This window comes from Manacus vitellinus, unplaced genomic scaffold, assembly GCF_001715985.3.
Source record: "Manacus vitellinus isolate BGI_N305 unplaced genomic scaffold, ASM171598v3 scaffold_10_pilon, whole genome shotgun sequence".
Lineage (NCBI taxonomy): Eukaryota > Metazoa > Chordata > Aves > Passeriformes > Pipridae > Manacus > Manacus vitellinus.
Window position 1 is genome coordinate 6761615 of NW_021938838.1, and position 21908 is coordinate 6783522.

A 21908-nucleotide genomic window follows, 5' to 3' on the forward strand; every position below is an offset into this window, starting at 1 on the left:
AAGTGGGACATCCGGGAGAAGGTTTGGGATCACCTGGAGAGCACCGGCCTGGCCGAGTTCCCGCGGCCCGTCCACCGCCGCATCCCCAACTTCAAGGTACCGCCCACCTCGTCTCCTGGTGCTCCGAGCCCCGTCCAGCCCGGCCTGGGACACTCCAGGGATACAGAGGCAGCCTCAGTTCTGCGGGATACGTTCTGCCTCAGTTTTGCGGGATATGGTTTTCCTGTTTAAGATAAAATGGGTGCTGAAGTGGGTGGAGGAAGGTTGAGGCTTCATCGCGCCCTAAATCAGAGGATATCAGCTTAAATTACAGGAGGAGCGTGTGCTCTGCTAAACTGGAGCTCCTCGGTTAAGTAGCGAATCTTCTGAGTTTTCAGTATAATCACTGTCAAGGGAGAGCCTTGTCCAGGAATTCTTCATTTTAAAAAAAGTTTTTATGACTTGCGTTTAAAGGAATCTGTTTATATTCAGTCACTGAAAAGGAAAATTGATCTCTGCCTTTCTTTGATGAAAGAATAATTGTGATGTTGATGTCTGTCTTTAGGTGTGAATGAGGGGGAATTCAGGCAAAGAGGCTGTATTTGGATCCCCTCTTTTTCTGTGAGATAGCCAAGCACTCAGCTCGTATGAGAGTTTCCCATAGAACCATCACAAAATGAACAGTATGTCCCCCATATTTAAAATCTGGGGAAATCAGCCCCTCCAGAGGATGAGAGGTTGCAAATTGGCGTCTGTGCTGTGAGCTCCTTGGTGATGCACTGATATCCTCTGCAAACAGGGTGCCTCCCACGCTGCCACGAGGCTTCTGGCTTTGCAGGAGTTCAGAGCTGCCAGGACTGTAAAGATAAACCCCGATGCCCCCCAGAGGAATGCTCGCTTCCTCACGCTGGAAGTAAGTGAAGGTGTTCTCTTCTTCCTTCCTTTCCTGCCCCAGGGCTCTCTCCAGGCCTGCTCCTCTATCCAAGAGCTGGATGTGTTCAGCAGAGCACGGGAGGTTAAGGTGGATCCCGACAAACCTTTGGAAGGGGTTCGGCTGGCAGCTCTGCAGGTAATGGCACCTCTGCACCCCTGAGGAGGGGAGTGCAGAGCTTGGCAGCATCCTACCATCGATACCTGCCGTTTCTCAGGCAGGTTGTTCATGTAAGAAAGCATATCTCTGCCCTCCTGGCAAATGGCCAAGGTGCAGGTAAGGTTTGGGGAAATTAATGTGTTTCTGCAGAGCAGTAGCTGTTTCACCATCGCTGTGTTCTTACTCCCCAAAACACAATTTGAGGAAGCCTTGCCTCAAATTATCACAAGGTGAATGTATGACAAACTTATCTCAGACCTGTGCATGTTTAGGAGCTGACCTGTGTCACTTATTTGTGGACATGCACTTTGGATCAATAAGTATTCACATAATTACAGGATGATTTGGGTTGAAAGAGACCTTCACGCTCATCCAGTTCCACTCCCTGCCATGGGCAGGGACACCTTCCACTAGACCAGGTTGCTCCAAGCCCTGTCCAACCTGGCCTTGGACACTTCAGGGATGGGGCAGCCACAGCTTCTCTGGGCAACCTGTGCCAGGGCCTCCTCACCCTCACAGGGAAGAATTTGTTCCCAGTATCCCATCTAACTCTGCCCTCTGGCAGTGGGAAGCCATTCCTCATCATAAAGACATTATAAGATACACCTTAAAAATATGTAAAGATACACCTTTAAAGGGGGAATATCTTTAAAGAGATGTCCTTAAATATCTTTAAAGGTTAAAGGTATGTCTTACTTTTTATTTCTTAAATAAACCCTTGTCTGGAATTTTCCTGTAATGGAGGGGATGAATCTGCAAGCACTATACAATAAACAACACTAATTACTCTCTAGCAAATTAGATGATTGGCCACATAATTTTTACTGGGTGACAGTAAAATTATTTCTTTAGTGTAAAACAAGCCTTTTAATGTGGCAACTTCTTCTGTTCCACAGGCAAGGAAGACTTTGTTGGTTCCCACACCACGCCTGAGGACTGGGCTGTTCAATAGGATTGTTCCGCCTCCAGGTGCAACTAAGGAAGTCCTGAGAATATGTGCCACGTCTCAGGTAGGAATGAAAGATGAGGGAGGCCTGAATTAACTCATGGATGACTGTGGTGTTGTGACAGACCACTTGGAATTTGAAAAAACAGATGCTACTTCAAATATAATTCTACCACGATGTTATTTCTCGGTCTGTGTACACAACTGCCATTAATAATTTTTAAATCATGGGGAAATTTAATCTTCTTGTTATGTTTTGTTAGCAGAGTGGTATTGATATTTTCTCGGTACTTTTTGGAACATTATGAGCAACTTTTATAGCTGAGATAGATCTTTCTAACAAATCATGCTCCTAAGAAATAATTTATTTCTAATAAATCATGCCCCTGTATTCTATAACATTGAGCTACTGAAACCTGGTTAGTGTTTACAGTTTTTGCATCATCTTGATAGAATATTAGGTGTTACGAAGTAGGAAAGATAAGTTCTTTTAGAATACTAGGTCTAAAGAAACATTAATTCTGGCATCTGCCTCAGTGGAGGCACAAAAACACAGGTTTTGGTCCTGCAGTGTGGTCTGTTGCTGCCCTCTCGTGTTACAATCTCAAACTGTACAGCTGAAGGCTTTTGGCAGAGAAACCTCTGTTATTTTATATCCCTCTTCAGCTGCTATGAAAACCTAACCTGTACAAAAAGAACAGGCCAGTTATAGATTTATTTCCTTCTTTATCTCCTGCTCAAGGCACTAAAATTCTACAGTAATCCCGTATACAGCTGAGGTTGTAAATGGGTGGTAATTAGTAGTGACTTTCTTTGTTGCAAGTTCTATTGAGGCCATTAACTAATTAAGCTTTTCAGGGTTGAAGAGCACTTTTGAAAGAGACCTTTCTCTTGCCTGTTTCTGTGATCTGTGATTTTACCACCATGTGTCTGGTTTTTCCCCCACCCAGGCCCACTAATGAATAAATGCTGTTGGCAGTTTATATTTACAAAGCACTGTGCAAACAGTCCTTACCACACTGCTGTGAAGTGGATAATGAACATTAATACTGATGATCAGCCACAAATTACTGAACTTTTTGGTTTTGCGCTCTGCACAGAAGATGTTTGTCTTTTTATTGTGAGGATTGACTTAGCACGAACTTCCATTGATGTGAGGAGGATTTAAGCTGTACACATATACTGAGTGAATGAATCACTTTAAAAGTTCTAAACCTGTGATATTTGAAAGCCCAAGTAAAGATAATTCTTAATTTCTGCAGCTCTGGACCCAATTTTGTTAGGATGTGTTTTTTAGAGAGAAGATTGAAGAGAGGTGGGTTGAGATGAGTGGGGAGAGAGGGAAAGAAAAAAAAAATCATTGTATCAGTTTGTGTCACTTAAGACTTCTTTATGCTGTAGTTGCCTGTGTCTAAATTAACTTTGTGATTTGTGTGTGAGACTTAATTCAGGAATTTGTAGTACTCTGATATGAGTTTACATAATTATGACTCTAAGTTAGTAGTGCTAAGGTAGGAAGTATCTGTTGCCCTCATTTTTAGGAATAGATTTCCAATAAAGGGTTTCAAAATATGAGGGTTTGATCCTAAATAAGTAACCTTGCTTAAAAAAAGTGCCCACCTCCCTCAGCTCTCCTTGTAGTGTGCCAAAATTCTTGTTACTGTAGTAGGGAATCTATTCTAGGATTCCCTAGAGGATAACATTCCAGACATGTACAGCTTGGCTATACATGGAAGAGACACTTTGAAAGAGGGAGTTAGTTGGATTTATCAAAATATCCTGGATTTCTGCCTCAGTGGCTGGAAGACTCTGCACTGAGTGAACCTAAAATGTTTTCCTTGCAGGGTGTAAAAGATTACAGTGTGCCCGTGGGGCTGGATGGGAGAGCACGAGTGGACTTGGTTGTTGTGGGATCAGTGGCTGTCTCCGAAAAAGGTAAGGAAAAGCCTTGTCAGCTTTTCAGGAGGAGGGTCCTAAGTCACAATTCCCAGTGTCAGTAGGATACACCACGTGTTCCTTTTGGCAGAGATGAACATATCCCTGGAACTGAGTTGTGGTCTTGAGTTCTGTCTGTTCTGTGTGACAAATCCCTGATCCCAATCCAACCAGGAAGGAGCAGTGCCTCCAGCACTTAGTGGGCAGGCAGCAGTGTGGTTTAGGGCATGTGGGCCTGTGCTTTGGCTTTCAAGAGAACTATTAAGGCAAGCAATTATTTTTGTTTTGAAAGAATCAAAGCAGGCTCCCTGTTCAGAGGATCTGCTTCACTCACACAGGGTGTGTGACAGCACACACATTAGACCTGCTGAGTCAGTACTTCTTTGGGGATCAGATTTTGCATCTTCTACTGTTTTGAAGACCTGCTGCTGGTGAAAATTTTTCCACTGACTTTATCCATTGCCTAAAACAACATGTTTTTTTGTGTATGACCCAGACTCCTCTTTACCCACCTTAACCTATGTTGGACATGAATAGAAGGTTCTGAGTAAAATGGGTAAATAACCTTCTGTGTTAAGTGGACTAAGTTTGGTTTATTCTGAATGGGGGGCTCCTGGAATCTTTTAGGGGTTCATTGAAACTGATGTTTTATTTCATTTCAGTGCTGATTTCAAGGAAAGTTGCATTCTGTGAGAGATGCTGACCTGAACTTTTCCTGAGTTACAACTCTGTGCTTGGTTTATCTGTTGCAGACTGCTTAATTTAATTACATGATTTTAACAGTTAACCAACTTTCCATTCTGCTGGGTTTTGGGGGTTTTTTTCACTGTTTAGTTCTATGTATTTTAGGCTGGAGAATTGGAAAAGGGGAAGGTTATGCAGACATGGAATACGCAATGATGGTGTCAATGGGTGCAGTGCAGGAGGATACACCTGTAGTAACCATTGTGCATGATTGTCAGGTAAGTTAAAATATCCCCTCTCAAATAATGAATCAGAATTGTGTAGTAATGACTGGTCTGGCTGAAGAAGAGACGTGGAATAATGTTGCTTGGTTTGGCATCTTTATTTCCACTGTCTGATGTATTTTCATATGTTGCAAGACATCAGGAATGGTGCACAATTTTAGTGAATTTGTTTTTAACCACTTAGCAAATCTCTTGTTCCTTGCAGGTGGTTGACATAGAAGAAGAGCTTCTTGATGATCATGATTTAACTGTGGATTATATCCTCACCCCAACAAGAATTATCACGACTAATTGCAAGAGACCCAAACCTCAGGGAATAATATGGCATAAGGCAAGTTCCCTCTGCTACCAGTGGTACCAACATCCTGGTGGTAAACCCCACATTTTTGAATATAAACACATTTGTTGTGTTAGAAATACTTGGAAAAGGAACAGATCTGTTTTTCAGGTGAAACAAAACAGCAGCATCCATTTTCAGCGGGTTTTAAGTGGGAATGGTGAGGAGGAGAATGTATCACTGCAGCTGAGGTTGCTGTACCAAATGGATTCCCCAAAAAAGTGTTGGATGCCCCATCCCTGGAAGTGTTCAAGACCAGTTTGGATGGCACTCTGAGCCACCTGGTCTAGTGGAAGGTGTCCCTGCCCGTGGCAGGGGGGTTGAAACTAGTGGGTAGAGTATGTGCTGCTCTGGTTGTGAAAGCAAAACATGACCTGGTGGTGGTACATTCCTGTTTATGTAGTGGATTAACTTTCCAAGGATAAATTTGTGGCTGGAGCTCGTTTTCAGGTAGAGAAACAGTGACTTTATACTGTTTTAAACCAGGAATCTTTATTTATTGATCATTAATTGTATTATGGGTTTGCCCTTTCTCCGTCCCGCCCAGATTGTCAGAAACTTCCTCAGCTTCACAAATAATTTCAGAAAAGCATTTAGTGAATTGTTTTACTGGAAGTTCATGCTGGGAAAACTTTTCCTTTGTTATTGGATTTTCATTTCTGAAAACATCCAGTTAGGGAGCAGACACAATCCTGCATGATTGAGTAACAGTAGGAATACTGAAATGAGAAATATTGTGCCTGTGTCTTGGAGAAACTGCCGAGGAATTACTAAGGGAATACTTGTAGGGAAGTCAAGAGTTGTTTGTTAAACAGTTGCCAACCAGCAAAAAGAGTTAAATTTCTTTAGGTAATGTATCTACAACAAACAGTTCTAGCCAGCACTATTTTTATTCCCATGGTGGGAGAGCATTTTACCCTGCCTGTGGTTACGGGTTTGAGGTTATAAATAAATAAATAACAGCTCTGTCTGTACTAGTGCATTTTTTCCATTGAATTATTTTTGAATTGTAATTTTTTTTAGGATATTATTGAATGTAATTGTGTTGAAGGTCTACCCCTTGTGCTCCATCCATCTTGCCAACATACTTCTGATCACAGTTTGTCTGTCTTAGTGTCAGACTTCTCAGTAAGTGGCCTTGCTGACACTTTTTCCTTTTTTTTTTCTGTCTTGATTCCCCGTAGCTGCAACTGAATTTTCTCCAGGTTCACTGAGAATGGAGCACTATTGATGCTTTATGTGAATACTTGAATGTTGATTTAACACCTAAAGCTGGTTTTGGCTGTTCTTTGGAGTGTTGTGTTGCTTAGATAGGAATATTGGAGAATACCAGGCAGTTTTGGGAGAAGAAAAAGGTGTGGTGTCTATATGAAGATAAAAGAAATGGCCATTATTCTTTCACAGGGAGATAAATGACATTTATTTTGTTTGTGCTTGTGGTGGTAACTCTGTGTTCAGTTCTTGCAGGGAGTGTTATGGAGGTGGGAGGTCTGGTTAATCAGCAGGGTGTTAAAAAGGCAGGATTTGATATGGGTTATTTAAATGTTTGTCCTTTGGCTTGTCCTGGCTACTTCTACATCCTTTTCTCCTCATCCTTTTCTCCTTCAAATCCCAGCTTTGCTGGTGCATTCCTGTTCCTCAGAGCAAAACTAAATGAACCAAGAGGTAGTGAGTAAATAAAGAACCCACTTCTAAATAGGGTGCTTTGTCAACAGAAAGTAGCTTAACTTTATTGTTGAGATGTGTGATGTGTAAAATACACTGTAAAAAGGTTTATCCTTGGGGAACATGGCTGGATCAGGCCAAGACAATGATTAAGATCTTAAATTACAGGTGTTTGCAAACATGGGATTAGAGCTAAGTGTTGTTGTGAAGGATGTGCTGCCCTGAAGCCAGCAGGATAAACAGCCAGGAACACATACACTGTGTTTTCAGCTCCAGAGGGGTGAGGAGGTGCCTACCCAGCAAACAAAGCCATGTCTCCAGGCTGGATTTCTGTGCTTAAGGAAGTGCTGGAGTGTTCACATTTTTTATGTGCTATTTAAAGACTTCCTATAAAGTATAAGACCCACGATATCATTAATAGCAAGTAATCATTATCAATATCAGTGCTAAACACTCTGGAAACACTTGTAAATCCAAGTACTGGGAGGTTTCTATGGGTAAGTTTTCTGCCTCTGAGTTTTGAGAAATCAATATGAGTTATTGGAGGGCAGCAAGAGCTGCTGAGAGCTGAGCACTCTGGAAAACTTTATTTGGATCCAGTGGAGAATTATTTGGCTTCGTCTGTCTTGAAAATCTAACCCATTGTTTCTGGGAACTCTAAATTCATGAAATGACTTACTTTCTCATTTAATATTTTCTATGGGTAGCTGTGATCTTTATCTGGGACACTGTGTATTATATTTTGTCACAATTACCAAGTTATTTGTGCTGTGCTTATTTTAAATTGCAACTATACAGACCAATTAAAATATTTGGGGTCATGAAGAGGGAAATGAGAGTAGTTGGTGGAAAAATCACTATATTCTAGCAAGCATTTCCTTCTGGTTTTTAAATCATTCTTTTGCTGAGAATTTTATAGCAGTAGGAAAAGATTTTTTCCTGAAGTGAAATGAACTGGGGGGAATCCCTGGGTCCAGTGCTGTGGCAGAGATGGAAACTATCTGACAACAAACAGCTTCTGAGTTGAGTCTGTGATAGAACATTTGGAAAGTAACGCTCAGAAAGTTCACACATCCAAGCTGGCAAACCTTTAGCAGGGACATAGTGTTGCCATCAGAGGAAAATTGCTGTTAGTTTAGCCAGGGTTTTGTTTTGCTGTGTGTTTTGGAGGGACAGTGTGAGCAGGGCACACTTCCACACGTGGTTAAACATCTCAACACCTTTGCAGATCTGACCCTTGCTGCGGAGTCCACGGAATCCAGTTTTCTCTGATGGATTCCAAATGTGGGTTGCATAAGTCTCTCCTGAGGGACATTAGCAGACTTCACGGGCTGCCAGCTCCCAGAAATATGCCCTGGGATTGTGTGCACATATTTGGACATTTCGTGCAAATGAATGATAAAATGTTCAACTGTGCTGGCCTGTCCTGGCTGTCCTGGCATTGTCTGTGCTTTAAATCCCTGTGAGCTCAGTGCTCCTTGAAACAATCAGCTGGTTAAGGACACAGCGTGAGAAGTGGGGTCTGTTCTTGAGGTCTTTATGAACATTCTTGGGTCAGAGACCCCTGAGGGTGGGCGAAAATGAATCTTTCAAACACCTTCTGCTTACCAGCCTGGAAGGGCAGGTGGATCTACTGTAGAGATTTTTTAGTCTTGTTCACAGCCTTCCAGGGCAGCAGCATCAGTCTCCATCTTAGAATAATGGAATGGTTTGGATTGGAAGGGACCTTCAAGCTCATCTCATTCCCACCCCCTACCATGGGCAGGGACACTTTCTACTAGCCCAGGTTGCTCCAAGCCCTGTCCAACCTGGCCTTGGATGCTTCCAGGGATGGGGCAGCCACAGCTTTTCTGGGCAACCTGTGCCAGGGCCTCACCACCCCCACAAGGAACAATTTCTTTAGTATATCTAAACTAAATTTCCCTTCTTTCAGTGTGAAGCTCCTTGTCCTGTCACCACAGTTCCTGATGAAGAGTCCCTCTCCAGCTTCCCTGTAGCCCCTTCAGATACTGGAGAGGACTATGAGGTCTCCACACAACCTTCTCTTCTCCAGGCTGAACAGCCCCAACTTTCTCAGCCTGTGTTCATGCAGGAGGCACTGCAGTCCCCTTGTCAACTTTGTGGCCTCCTGGACTTTCTCCAACAGTTCTATGTCCTTCTTATGTTGGGGACCCCAGAACTGTGCACAGGATTCCAGGGTGGGTCTCAAGAGAGCCACATGTTCCTGTATCAGTGGTATGTGCACGTGGGGAGCTGTGGGGAGCAGAATTAAATACCAGGCCCAGCACAGTCTCCGGTCCAGAGCTGTCCTTCCCTCATCTGCAGTGCACCAGGACTGCACCTCTGCTCCTGCCAGGGAAATTAAAGTGGTGTTTGGCTTGGCCTGTGCTGTATCAGGGGTCAGCATTACTCACTCTGACAGAGGACAAACACATCCTTCATTTTCCCCAGCAAAATATTGAAAGTGGCTCCATTCACTGTTCTGGGAGAGCAGAGGGTGAAGGGAGCCCTGATGCTCCAGCAGGGATGTTGCAGCAGTTCAGCTGCCACTCTGTTGTTTTGGGATCAGACCAGGTGTCATAAGAGTGGAGGCTCTGGGTTAAGTGCTGGGAGATTTGTGTTGGCACTCAGCATCCAAGACTCTTTTCCTCAGGATTCTGTCACAAAGGGGCCACATTTTCCTCCTCAGCTCCTTTCCCATAGCCCAGTAATCGTGTGCCAGAAGAATTCATCCACCCTGCTGTCCTCTTTCCCCGAGGCTCTCCCAGCTATGGCAGGGAATAGGCAGTGGTGTTAAATGATTAATTGCCTTTGGTGGAGTTATTTTTAACCTGAATCACTTCAGTTAGTGAGTTTACAGCCCACAGGCACTTCTGTTGGCCAACCCCAGAGGGCTGAAGTGTGGAACTGGCCTGGGAATTGGTGGTCAAGGGATAATAGGAAACTTCTTCAGCTGGTTTTGCTGCCAAAGCCAATCATTGAGCTAAATCCCAACACTCAATACAAAGTTTACAAACATCAATAAATGGTTTGGCCTTGACTTTATAGGGATGGGAGGAGCAAGGGAAGAAGTTTTAACTGCAGGGATTACCCAGGTCCGTATAGCTGGATCAGCCAGACTTGATGTGGAACCCTTATCCCTTCCATCCTGGCTTAGCCCAAAGCAGTAAGCAAGGATAGGGATAGACAAGGATAGGGAGGACTGACCAGCAGGCACAGGACCAAGAAATGTGCAGCTTGTTTGAAAGAGAGGAGGAATATCTTTGGCCTCTCTCCACATGGAAATAAATCATTGCAATCCTCCACAGCTCACAGGACAAAAGGAACTTTTTGCATGATCATAATTAGCAACACATTGTACTACCACAGAGTTCTTTTGTTTGCTCTTTTGCAACAGAGCAGAGCAAGCTTTTTCCTCTCCTCTGCCACCCACTGCCCCCTTTGCCCTTTTGGTTCTCACCCCCCTCACCCCAAAAAAAGCAGTGAATTTCTTCACTGAATTGAAACTGAATTCCCAAACTGGCATAAGAGTAGGGGAAAATAGGGAAGGATTTAGAAGGTTTGACCCAGCTGAAATATTCTCCTAGACCCCAGGGACAACAGCCCTTAAGGTAAATCCTCTGTGTCTCTTGTGGCAGGAAGATGTCAATTGACAATATCAAAACTTGTCTAATGTAGTTTTTTTTACTGAATGTTTCCTAATACAAAAATATCCAAGTGCCAAATCAGCTGCCTTTGTTGCTTTGGCACTGTAAAGGCTACTTAGTGTTATGTTTGCACAGGGCTGAATTGAAGGGAATGAAAGAAATCACTTCATGGTGGTGTTTGATCAGAACTTCAGCTTTTAAAGAGAACAGTTCACAACCCTTACAAAAATCACAGAATCACTGAGGTTGGAAAAGACCTCTGAGATCACTGAGTCCAACCTGTGCCTGATCCCCACCTTGTCACCCAGCCCAGAGCACTGAGTGCCACATCCAGTCATTCCTTGGACACCTCCAGGGATGGGGGCTACACCACCTCCCTGGGCAGCCACTTCCAGTGTCTAATCACCCTTTTTGTGAAGAAATTCCTCCTAAAACATTTATGCTGTTGTAACTGCATCTTCCTGAGTTTGCCAGGAGCCTGAACAGTAACTCCAAGAGCTCCAGTGTGATACAAAAAACGTCTTGTCCCTTTAGTGAGAGGAGATGCCACGTTGAAGTCTCTTAGAGAGTGTGCTGGCCCCTGGATTATCTAAATCCACTCCTTGAAAGACTGGGAATTCCAGAGATCATCCCCTCAGTGCCCATCTCTGATTGCCTTAATCTACAAAGTGCTGAGGGTTTGCCCATTGACCTTTCTAACCAAACACTCAGTCCCTGCCTTGGCAACTGAGTTTAATTTCAGGATGAAAGGAACTCGGTACACTCTGTGAGAGGTCGTGCTTTGGGCCCGACCAAAGCATGAGTTGCATGAGAATAGAAAAATGTTTTTCCTGTTTGGTTTAATTAGCACAGAGCTTACATTTCGCATAGAGATTTGACAGAGGACAACAAGTGTTCCTAATTGGTGGCCAGTAAAAGCAAAGTAAGATGGCTTCAGCCCTTGGTTTGATGTTGTGTCACCAGGGAAGTGGAGTTTGCTTTCAAACACAGCAGTCAGAGAACAACATGTCAGTCCAAGAATCCAGAGAGCAATAACTGCAAACTCTGAGAAAAGCAGGTACCTTTCAGAGTGTGGAGGCTCCCCGAGCCCCAGAGGAAGCCCTTGCCTCCACTGCTTGCCAGGTCAGGCCAGATTTGTTGTTTCAGTCTCAAAACTTGCTTGATCCCAAACACCTTGACCCCAGGTCTGCAGAGTGACAGAAGGGAGGTGGCTCTACCCACACTGGTTAGTCCTAATCTGCTGTTTGATATTATATCAACAGAACTAGGACAGGCTTTTTGTAAGTTATACTTTTATTTAGTTTCAGCCTGAAATGAAACCTGCTTGTTTGCTCCTCAGAAGAGGAGCTCTGGGAACATTAAGGATACTTCTGTTGACTGAGTTTCCTGTTACCTAATCCTGATGTTGCCCCCACCCTGTCTTGGGTTTTCCTCGAGTCACTTCAGGACTGGGCTGCTCTCCCCAGAGAGCTGTGCATTTTAGACTTGATGTTGTGCAGATCCAAACTTACTGTGACTGTGACTGTAACTGTAGAACCAGGAATTCAGGGGCTCTGGGATGAGTGTGATCTGAGCTGGGAGATCTGCACTAGCCAGGATATGCTGGTGCTGGTCCAGTCCAGCCTGCTGAGAGGTGGCTCATCAGCTTGAGTGCAGTATCCTGCTTGCTCACACATTGCAGGCTACTAGCTTGGGTCTCTGCTAGCTCAGGCATCACCTCCCCAGGCTCTGTTTTGCTCCCTGAATTTCAGAATTGGATCTTGTGTTGATGGATGTTCTACTTGTCCAGCTGCCAAGTAGGAATTATTCCTCCTTCCAACTGCACTCTGCAAGCCAAGAGCTCGACCACATTAGCTGGGGAACCACTGCATTTCCTGCCAGTCTCTGAGAACAGCCTGGGGCATCTCATGCCTCAGATGGATGGGGTTCAGCTGTTGAGGGGAAGAGCCCTTCCAGAAAAGCTGCCTGTGAGCTGGGGCTGGCTGGCTGGAGGGGCTGGAGGGTTCACAGTTGGAAGTGCAGTGTCCGGGCGCTTCCGTTCCATGCTCCAGCCCAGCGGGGTGATGTGGGATCTGCTGAGGAGCTGCGGGGGGGGTGTGGGGTCGGATGACAAGGGGGAGGCTGTGGGGATTTGCCACATCCAGAGAACGTGCCTCCAGCTGGGCCCACATCCATGGGAGCCCCTCTCCAAGGCACGCTCCCGCTGCAGGCTTCCACCATTGTGTGACCCAGCCCACGGGATATCCTGTTTGGGGGGAAAGAGCACAAGGAGGTCTGTGGAATGGAAGTGTCTGATGAACTGTGAGCCTGGAGGATCCTGCCAGAGCAGGAGCACAGGCCCTCAGTCAAAGCAAATACAGAGGGATAACAAGGAGAATGCAAATCTGAAAGCTCTGATAAATAAATGTCAAATTGGAATAGTTCTCAGTTTGGGTCTGATTTGCCTGCTGGATGTACATTGTGCTGCTTGCTTAAAGAGAAACTAATGTTTATTTTTGTCCTGCAGTGTGCATTTAGGAGCAACTCCACAATCAGGCCAGCAATTAGGAGCATTTGGAACGCTCTGGCACTCTGCATGGTAGCTGTATAATAAGGTTCCTCTCTTTTTATGGCACAGATGGGTCCTGATGGTCATCATCTTTTTCTGGAAGGCGAGAAATCCTATAATTATGTGTCTCCCTCCTTTTTAGGTCAGCTATGAGATGCTGGGAAAAATCCCCATCCTAAAGACTCTTCGATCCAGGGAGAAGCAGATGGGCAAGGATGTTACTCTCCGAGATGAACATCCACACTTGGCAAACACCACCAGAGCAGCAGCACTGAACAAGGAGGTGGCTGAAAATACACAACCACAGGCTGCTACAGGCTCAGCTCAAATGGGACAACAACATCATGTTGAAAGTGATCCTTTAAGTCCCAGATTAGAGGGATCTGGCACCATTACTACTGTGTATGTGGGGAACATACCTCCCAGCCTGAGAGTGAGCGAGCTGAAGGGTGCTCTGAGGGAATTCCATGCGACTCCTTTCAGATTGAATTGGCAGGGAGCACAGCACAGGGCTTTTCTTGATTACAAGGATCAAGTAACTGCAGAGAGAGCTGTAACCTCCTTGAAAGGCCTGAGCCTCGGGGGGAACACTCTGCGAGTGGAGCTGGCCAAGAGTCAGAGGAACAAAGGACAAGGAGAAATCAATAGTCAGAAATGAGAATTAATAGAGGAGGGGGGGAAAAAAGGGCATGCTTTCATTGTTTTGTGAGAAGCCAACCTAAGTTTTCAAGGTTGTCCTCTGGCCTCTGTAGGCCAGACAACACAGTGCAAAGCCAGCTTTGTGAACAAATGAGGCCTCACTCCTGCATTTGTACATGCAAAGGGGGGTTGTCCAGGCAGGTGACACAGGAACCACTTCTCCAAATGGCTCCTCACAAAGTATCCACATTTTCTGTGTCTTTATTTTTCATGGGCTGATTTGCTCTTTGGTGTGTGCATTTGTTAGGCCTGGATGACAAACCTGCCCTGTGGTAGCTCTGTACAAAGCCACATGCAACAAGGTGGTTACATTCATCTACAGTCATCTAAAGATTGGACCTGGAAATTTATACTTTAAAAGCCAGCAGCAAGAAATCTGTCCTGAGGGTTACAATTCTATTTATTAAAACATGGGGTTTACCTTGTGGGAGTTTTAAGTTTATTTTTTATAAAAATTGCCAGGGGGAGAGAGATTGTCCTTTTTATGCTTTTGAAGAATGGCTGTGGAAACACTGGCTCAGCCATGGAGTTCTGGTTAGAGCTGTTGAACATCAGGTAGGAGAGGTTGTAGCTCTTTCCTCAGCTTTTTGTTAACTCAGCCCTTGGTAAACCTTCTATTTCTTATTTCAGTGTGACAGAGCAAAGCAAAGACCAGTTTTCTCTGCTTTTCCTCAAAACTCTTTTTGATGGATCAGATAATTATAAAAAAACCTGCTTTTCCTGATTCTCTCTCTTATATTGTGATGTGATTCCCTTGCCTCTGTGAAATTACATTAATAGTAATTACTGTAGTGAGAATGAAAAGCAGACAGATCATGGTCAAAAGTTGTTGGTGCCTAGTCTGGTGTGGAATTGTTTGGAAAATTGCTGGAGATAAAGCAAAGCCTGTTCCTCTGTGCCTTGGTCACCACCAACGTGGTCTTCCCACAACATCAGTGACAAGGGTTACTGGCAACTCCTCCTGGTCCAAGTGCTCCCAGGTACTATCCTGGACAGTAAAATTTGCAAACACATGGATGTTGCCTTCCAGTGTAAGAGAAAATGATGATTTATTTGGTGTGGGTTTTATTACGATTTTTTTTTCTTTGGTTTCCTATTCCTGAAAAACAAGTTGAATTTTGGCCGAACCATCCTCTCTAAACAGAAGCACTTTTGCCAGTGATGCTGGGCACATAGTCAAAGTAAGCATCCAAATGGATATTTTTTTTAAAGTATGAGTTGGAAACATTTTTTTTTTTAGCCAGAGAGCACTGTTAAGTGTATTTTAAGCACATTATTATGCCTCAAGGGTCAGACATTTCATACAGAATCAAATAAAAAGTTCTCATCGTTATCATGTGCCTCTATAGGGAGGGGCTCAAGGAAAGCATTGGAGCTGCAGTACTGTCTCCAGCTCTGGGGTTCCAGCACTGGAAGGACATGGAGCTGTTGGAGCAAGTCCAGAGGAGGCACCAAGATGATCAGAGAGATGGAACATCTCTGCTGTGAGGAAAGGCTGAGAGAATTGGGATAGTTCAGCCTGGAAAAGAGAAGCTTCAGGGTGACCTGATTATGGCCTTCCAAATGGAAGATAACTCCTGCTCCAGAGGGACAGGGACTATTTACAAGGGCCTAGAGTGACAGGACAAGGGGGAATGGCTTCAAACTAGCAGAGAGGAGGTTCAGATTAGATATTAGGGAGAAATTCTTCCCTGTGAGGGTGGTGAGGCCCTGGCACAGGTTGTCCAGAGAAACTGTGGCTGCCCCATCCCTGGAAGTGTCCAAGGCCAGGTTGAATGGAGCTCTGAGCAACCTGGGATAGTGGGAGGTGTCTCTGCCCATGGCAGGGGGTTGGAAGTGGATGATCTTTAAGGTCCCTTCCAACCCAAGCCATTCTATGAACTTCTTTTAAGGGCAACAAAAGAAAGGTTTCCGGAAAAAAATAAATCATTCAGTGCTCTGAAATGCTCTTTCACCAACTCAAAATGATTTCCAGTATCACTTAGTCTGAATTGAAACATCAGCACTGCAGAGCCCTCTGTGTCTCATTTCAGTGCCTGGGCACGTCAAGGGGGAGAGTCAGGGGTTGTGTTACTGCTAAAACACACCCACCACATCATGAGCTTTGAAAACAGAGGAAGGAAAAGCAAAAAAACTAATTATGCATCACTACCTGCCCCTTCCAAATGATGGCAAATTAAGTAATGTGATCATTGGATGTGCCTTTTCACTCTGTGAGGCTTCTTGCTTTGGTGAAGATGTCCAGGTGACCTTAGCAGTTAAAAACCAGTTACTCTGCCAATGAAAACTTCCAGCATCTCAAACTTCCCCTGTTGTGTTACAGATGGAACCAGCCTGTTCTGGTCAAATTTGTGGGAATTACATCCGCTCCCTTATTTCTCTTCTTAACATCTGTAGGTTCAGAGCAAATATGTTTATGTGCTTTGTAAATGTGTTAGGTTTGCTTGTTCTCCTTGTCAGCATTGGGTGCAGTCAGGGGCAGGTTTTGGACAAACATATCTGGATGTTTTTCTGTTTGCAGTTGTAGTTCTGGGTGAGCCCCACAGGTGAGCAGTGCTGGATCTGTATCCAGAGGAACAGATCTGGTTCTTTTCCAGCCTGTCACTTTTTTCTGTCCTGTATTTTGAGGCCACATCTCAAAGGACTTACCTAATACCCTGTTACTTTCCCAGTTGGCAGTTGAACCCCAAACCACACTATGGAGGAGATATTAACTAGACAGGTATGCAACAGGTTGGACATCTGGAAGAATTTCTTCATGGAAAGGGTGGTCAGGCATTGGAAGTGGCTGCCTGGGGTGGGGTGGAGTCCCCATCCCTGGAGGTGTCCAAGGAATGACTGAACGTGGCACTCAGTGCTCTGGGCTGGGTGACAAGGTGGGGATCAGGCACAGGTTGGACTCAAGGGGCTGGGAGGGCTTTTCCAACCTTTATGATTCTATGAACTCTACTTAGGCTCAGAGAGGAAAAAGTAATTCCTATAAAGTTAAGCTCACACTCCATCATTAGCATTTTGAATGGAGTGGAATAATGATTCTTTGATCCTTTTACTTTTAATTCAGGTTATTAGTAAATGTCAAGATCATTCAGGCTTTACTATCCTAAAGTCATTAAGTCCCACTCTGAAATCAGTGCTGTTTCTGCCTGGGAGAGCCAGGGAAGCAGGGGCAAGGATGGGGCTCTTCCTGCTGTTTGGGCAGTTGCTCATCTTCAGCTAAAAGACATTTCAGTGCAGGACACCAAATTGCTATTTAATTAAATAACACAAGAATGCCCAAGGCACAGGCCTACACAGCCTTCTGGTGTCTTCAGCTGTGTGATGTGGATTTCTTCTTGTGGGCTGACCCAAGTTCCTCCTTGAGGAAACAGCAGATCCTGTAGAAAAAGTGGATGGGGCACTCTGCATCTCTTAGATCTATTGTTCCAGGCTCTCTGCATGCTCACAAGGGCATCAGTTAGGGAAAAGTCAGAAGGGACTCATGTTTAAGTCCACAAAACTCTGAAATGCGATAGAATTTATTGAATCCTTGGACTCTGATCTCATAATAAAACTCGAGGAACTGAAGCCTGCTTATGTTTTACTTTGGCCCGGGCCAAGACTGTGCAAGATACCAACAATCAAACCATAAAGTCCGTGCCCTGAGGAATTGACTGTCTGAATTAACAGGCTTTAAAGATGAGAATATTGTCATAATTCTTCATTCTGTGCCTGCTGTAGCTGTGGCCCTGCTGTAGGCTGACCTTGGCTGTGCCTACATAGATATAAAATGTGCCTCATTCAGGTGGATACTGTCCCAGTTTTGCCACTTAAGACTCGTGATAAAAACATCAACAGTGGCAAAAAAATGCCTGGATGCTGCAGAAAAGCCTGAAATGCTGGTGATAGATGTCTAGTCTGCTTCTAATAGGGAGTGAAGTGATCCCTAACACAACCTTGGTTCAGCAGCAGCACAGCCTGCGTCTCACTGCTGTGTGATGAGAAGAAAAGTTCAGCAGTACAATGGGAAATACTTTCCTGAGCCAACTTTGTTCAGAAGCAATTAAAAATGAGCTCTCTCTATTCTCTGATGTCCTTGCCTGTCATGTGGTTCAGCACATTCTTTTCAGCTCCTTTCATGGCACAAACAAGTTGGGATGTTGCTGCTGCTGCAGCTCCTCGTTTGGAGGGTTCAGTGGGGGAAGATGCTGAGCAGTTCCAGGGGCTGGTCCTGGTGTGAGCGAGCCCAGCTTGGCTCTCCTGGAGCAGCGACCACCCGAGGTGTCACATCACAGATGTGACCTTCCCAGGGCTATTCTGCTCTTCTTCTCGGAGAGGATGAGGAAGTAAAACAGTATGGGATGAATGGAGCCTCTACCAGCTCCACCAGGCTGGAGGACATGGTCACTTTGGAGGGGATTTTCTTTTGTTGGATGATGTTAGTCACAGCGTGGTGTGTGGCACAGAGCAGTGAGGCAACATTGTGATCTGCTAACAATAAAAGCGAGGTGGCTCGTTGCCACTCAGCACTGCAAACTGTACAGGCAGGAGGGTTTTCCTTCACACAGCTCTGTCCATGCATTTCCTGGAAGAGGGACAAGGCCACACAGCTTCAATCCACGAAGACAACAGCGAGTAAACAAGCTGTGTTGCTGTGTAGTCTTCTCTGAGTGACAAGAGTCAGAGACTGTTTGTGTCCATGGAGGAAAACAGGGAAAAATAATTTCACCATCAGGGTGGGAAGGGAATAGAGCCTTTCCTGAGTCACATCCAGGTCCTCATCAGCCCCTCCAGCATCTCCACATTAGTCCCTGATCCCTTCCAGGGCTGTAAGGACAGAGGCTTTATCCCATTATCTGAGGACACCATTAAAATATATCAGAAAAGGGATGGTTAAACACTGTCTTCAAGTCATGCCTCTTTTTAATGTGTTTTTTTATTTCATCATCTTCTACTGCTCCAAAGGGAGAAGCAAATGGTTTTTAGGGGAATGTCTCCAGCACTGGGGCTGTGTTTTTCTCCACAGGGGCGAGGAGAGGGAGGAAAAGCATGTGCAGGGATTTCTCTCATTCCGGTTCCTTAGGAGGAACAGCCCCTTGCAGCACTTCTGGCTCTGGAGGAAACATCTGTGGCTGTGGCCAAGTTCCTTGGGCAAACACCCCGCAGTCAGGGGCAGGCCGTTGTGTACCAAATGCTTTTATTTCCTAGTTGCCATCTATTAAAGATTATCTCCCTGCAAAAAAAGTGCCCCATTTCCCATGTTTCCATGTGTAATGTCCGTGATGTCTGCTATAAACATCATGAAGCGTTTCCCTGCCCCTCCACTGACATAGGTAGAAAAGTCACTGCTTTTCATCTTTCAAAGCACTGCAGAAATGTTTAGGGTCGTGTATCCTGCCATTGTTCTGGGCTGGGCATCCCACTGAAGTCCCTGGGAGAAATGAGTTCAGGATATGGATCTATCTAGTCAATCTTTGCTGTGGCCCCAGTAACATCCACGTTTTACAGATGGGAAAGCAAGGACAGCGGAGATGGCTCCTGATAGACTGGATGTGACTGGTAATTCCCACCACTTTAGAAAACAACAAGAAAACAGGCCAGAAACTCATCAGGAGCTTTCAAAAGGAAAAAAAAAAAAAAACAAAAAACAGAGAAAACAAAAAACCCAACCAAACCCCATAGCGTGGTAGTTGTTTGGACTTGGATGTCCCAGTGGAGACCTTTGGCATCGTGGTCTCTCTGCCTCCACACACCACCCAGAGCCTCTGTGGAGCTTTTCATCCTGCAGGTCCTCCTGCTCCAGAGCTTTCCAGTCAAGGAACCCAGCACCTAACACCCAACAAGGCCTCTCTCCAGGTCAGGGACAAGCCACAGCTCTTGCTCTGTGAGACAAGACACAAAACAGAAATGGAGATACTTTTCCCAAAACATGCCACCTCCAGAGGTCTCACAAGTCCCACAGGGGTGTTGTGGTCCACCCATCCCACTCAGGAACATGTGGAGCTAAACTAGGGTGATTTTCTCTCTTTGAGGAATAAAGCAAACATACAGGACTGTTAGATGGGATCAAAAAAAGGGCAGGGAAAGAAGTGAAACATTCATGAACTGAGGCAAAAGCTGCTACATTTCTAAGCATTACGGTATCCACTGCTGCCACTCCTTAGTGTTTTTGAGTGCATAATTGTTCAGACAAGAGTAATACTTATATTTTTCCAGAGGGATATCGTGTTTTCAGAGTGTTTCCAGGCACCTGCACTGCTTAAGCTCCAGAGTGCTGTGTTTCTATCTCTGAAGGAGGTGGTTGCTGGTCTGCAGTGGCTTTTCTTTACCACCACAGAGGAACACAATTGCTGCAGCAAGTTCTGCTCCAAGTGAACTCTTGCTACTCTTAAGTCCCTGCAAAACTTTCCAGGCCATGTCATCTTGTTTTCCCAGGTGTGTTTGCTTATTTTTTCAGTAATTAGCCTGAAGCTGAGCTGAGCCACAGAACTACCCTTTCTGTGCCATTCTGGGGTTTTTAACTCCTGTTGCTTTAAATAAAGAAACATCTGTGCTCAGGCTCATGTTCACACCAGCATAAGAACTACCGAAGTCAAGTGGCACTGCCAGTGTCCCCACACCTCTTTCCATGATTAAACTGAGGTTGTTTGACCTCTGAAATTGTCGTTTGCTCTCTGATGCTCGTGCCAGTGGCCTGCAGGCCTCTTGGGATCCCTCAGGGGACCTGTGAGAAGTGTCTGAGAAAAGGAACTCCATGGTTTTGACGCAGTGATTCACCTCAGTGAAATTTCCCAAAGGACCTGCATCTCCCTTGCAAAAATTTAGCTCACTTTAAGATTGAAGTTGAAATATTTATTAGAAGTTTGATGGATCAGAGCAACCCATGATTATAGAATCATGGAATGGGTTGGGTTGGAAGGGATCTTAAAGCTCATCTCATTCCAACACCTTCCACTAGACCAGGTTGCTCCAAGCCCTGTCCAACCTGGCCTTGGACAATTCCAGGGATGGGACAGCCACAGCTTCTCTGAGCAACCTGTAATAATGGGAATTGGTCTCAAAGAGTTTTTATAAGCCTGTGCAAACAGATCTCCAACCAAGAAACTCAGTAACAATAAGATTTATTCCTTCTGTTGCCTTTCTTTATTAACAAAATCATAGGATCATTTAGATTGGAAAAGACCTCTAAGATCATCGAGTCCAACCACTAATATTAATAATCTGATTTTAATTTCTTACTGGGCAAGATGAATTCTGACAAGGAAAGTTGCTTAAGAAAACAACAGAGCCACATGCCTTTCCTCACTTCTTGAGCCAATCTGATAATTGTTTCTATGAATAACATCAGCTCACAACCACAGAGCTGCTGGCACTGGGGGTATCTCCTGCTCCTCAGAGGGGGTCCTTTATCCAGCCCACCTGCATCAGGATGACTCCACATGGCAAAGACTTTTTTGGCAGAGATTTGAAATGCAAAGCCCACAGCAGCGTCCTAGTGCTGCCTTTTCCTGCACAGCATCAGGCAGCAGTTACACTTGTAAATATGCTTGGAAAGGGAACAAATGTTCAGGTGTGGTCACCCAGAAGCATTTCAGTGACACAGAAATCAAATTCCCCTCTGCAAAAGTGACAAGAACTGTTTCCCAGATATCCTGAGTACACAGGTCCTAAATTTCTTGGGTTTGAGGGAGAAATCAGGCACCTACTTATTATGGATCTAGGCCTTTAACCTGTTAAGATCTTGGTACCAAACTCATCACCTGGTATTCCAAATACCCCTTTAAGATTCCAGGTGTTTGTTCCCACCAGTAAAGTCTCCAAGGTACCGAGTTTTCTGCAGATCTGGATAACCAAGCCCACCCAAGAGCATCATGTGCCAGGTGTCTGTATCCATGGGATACTCCATTCTATCCCATGCCACGTATTCCGATCTGTCCCACCTGGGTGTGGAACAGATCTGATCCACAAATATACCATAGAGGAGTTCCACCCAGTGTATTCAACAGCCAATACATCTGAAGATGGGATAAAGGGATGTTCCCCTTCAGAGCTCCAGATGCCAAAATGGAAAATTAAAACCGAACTAAATAAACTTTAAGAAGAGATAAAAATAATAAA

At 44.8% G+C, this 21908-nt stretch overlaps 1 protein-coding gene across 1 annotated transcript in view; it reads left to right on the top strand.

The window, feature by feature from the left end:
• MTHFSD (methenyltetrahydrofolate synthetase domain containing) overlaps positions 1–14538 on the top strand; it is a 19681-nt gene extending 5143 nt beyond the window's left edge. The window contains exons 2-8 of the mRNA XM_029965518.1: positions 4–96; positions 935–1048; positions 1966–2079; positions 3860–3950; positions 4800–4912; positions 5124–5249; positions 13258–14538. Of these exons, the coding sequence (XP_029821378.1) occupies positions 4–96; positions 935–1048; positions 1966–2079; positions 3860–3950; positions 4800–4912; positions 5124–5249; positions 13258–13773 (1167 nt within the window). The 3' untranslated portion in view covers positions 13774–14538. The remainder of the gene's footprint in view (positions 1–3; positions 97–934; positions 1049–1965; positions 2080–3859; positions 3951–4799; positions 4913–5123; positions 5250–13257) is intronic.
• The last annotated feature ends 7370 nt before the right edge of the window (positions 14539–21908 follow it).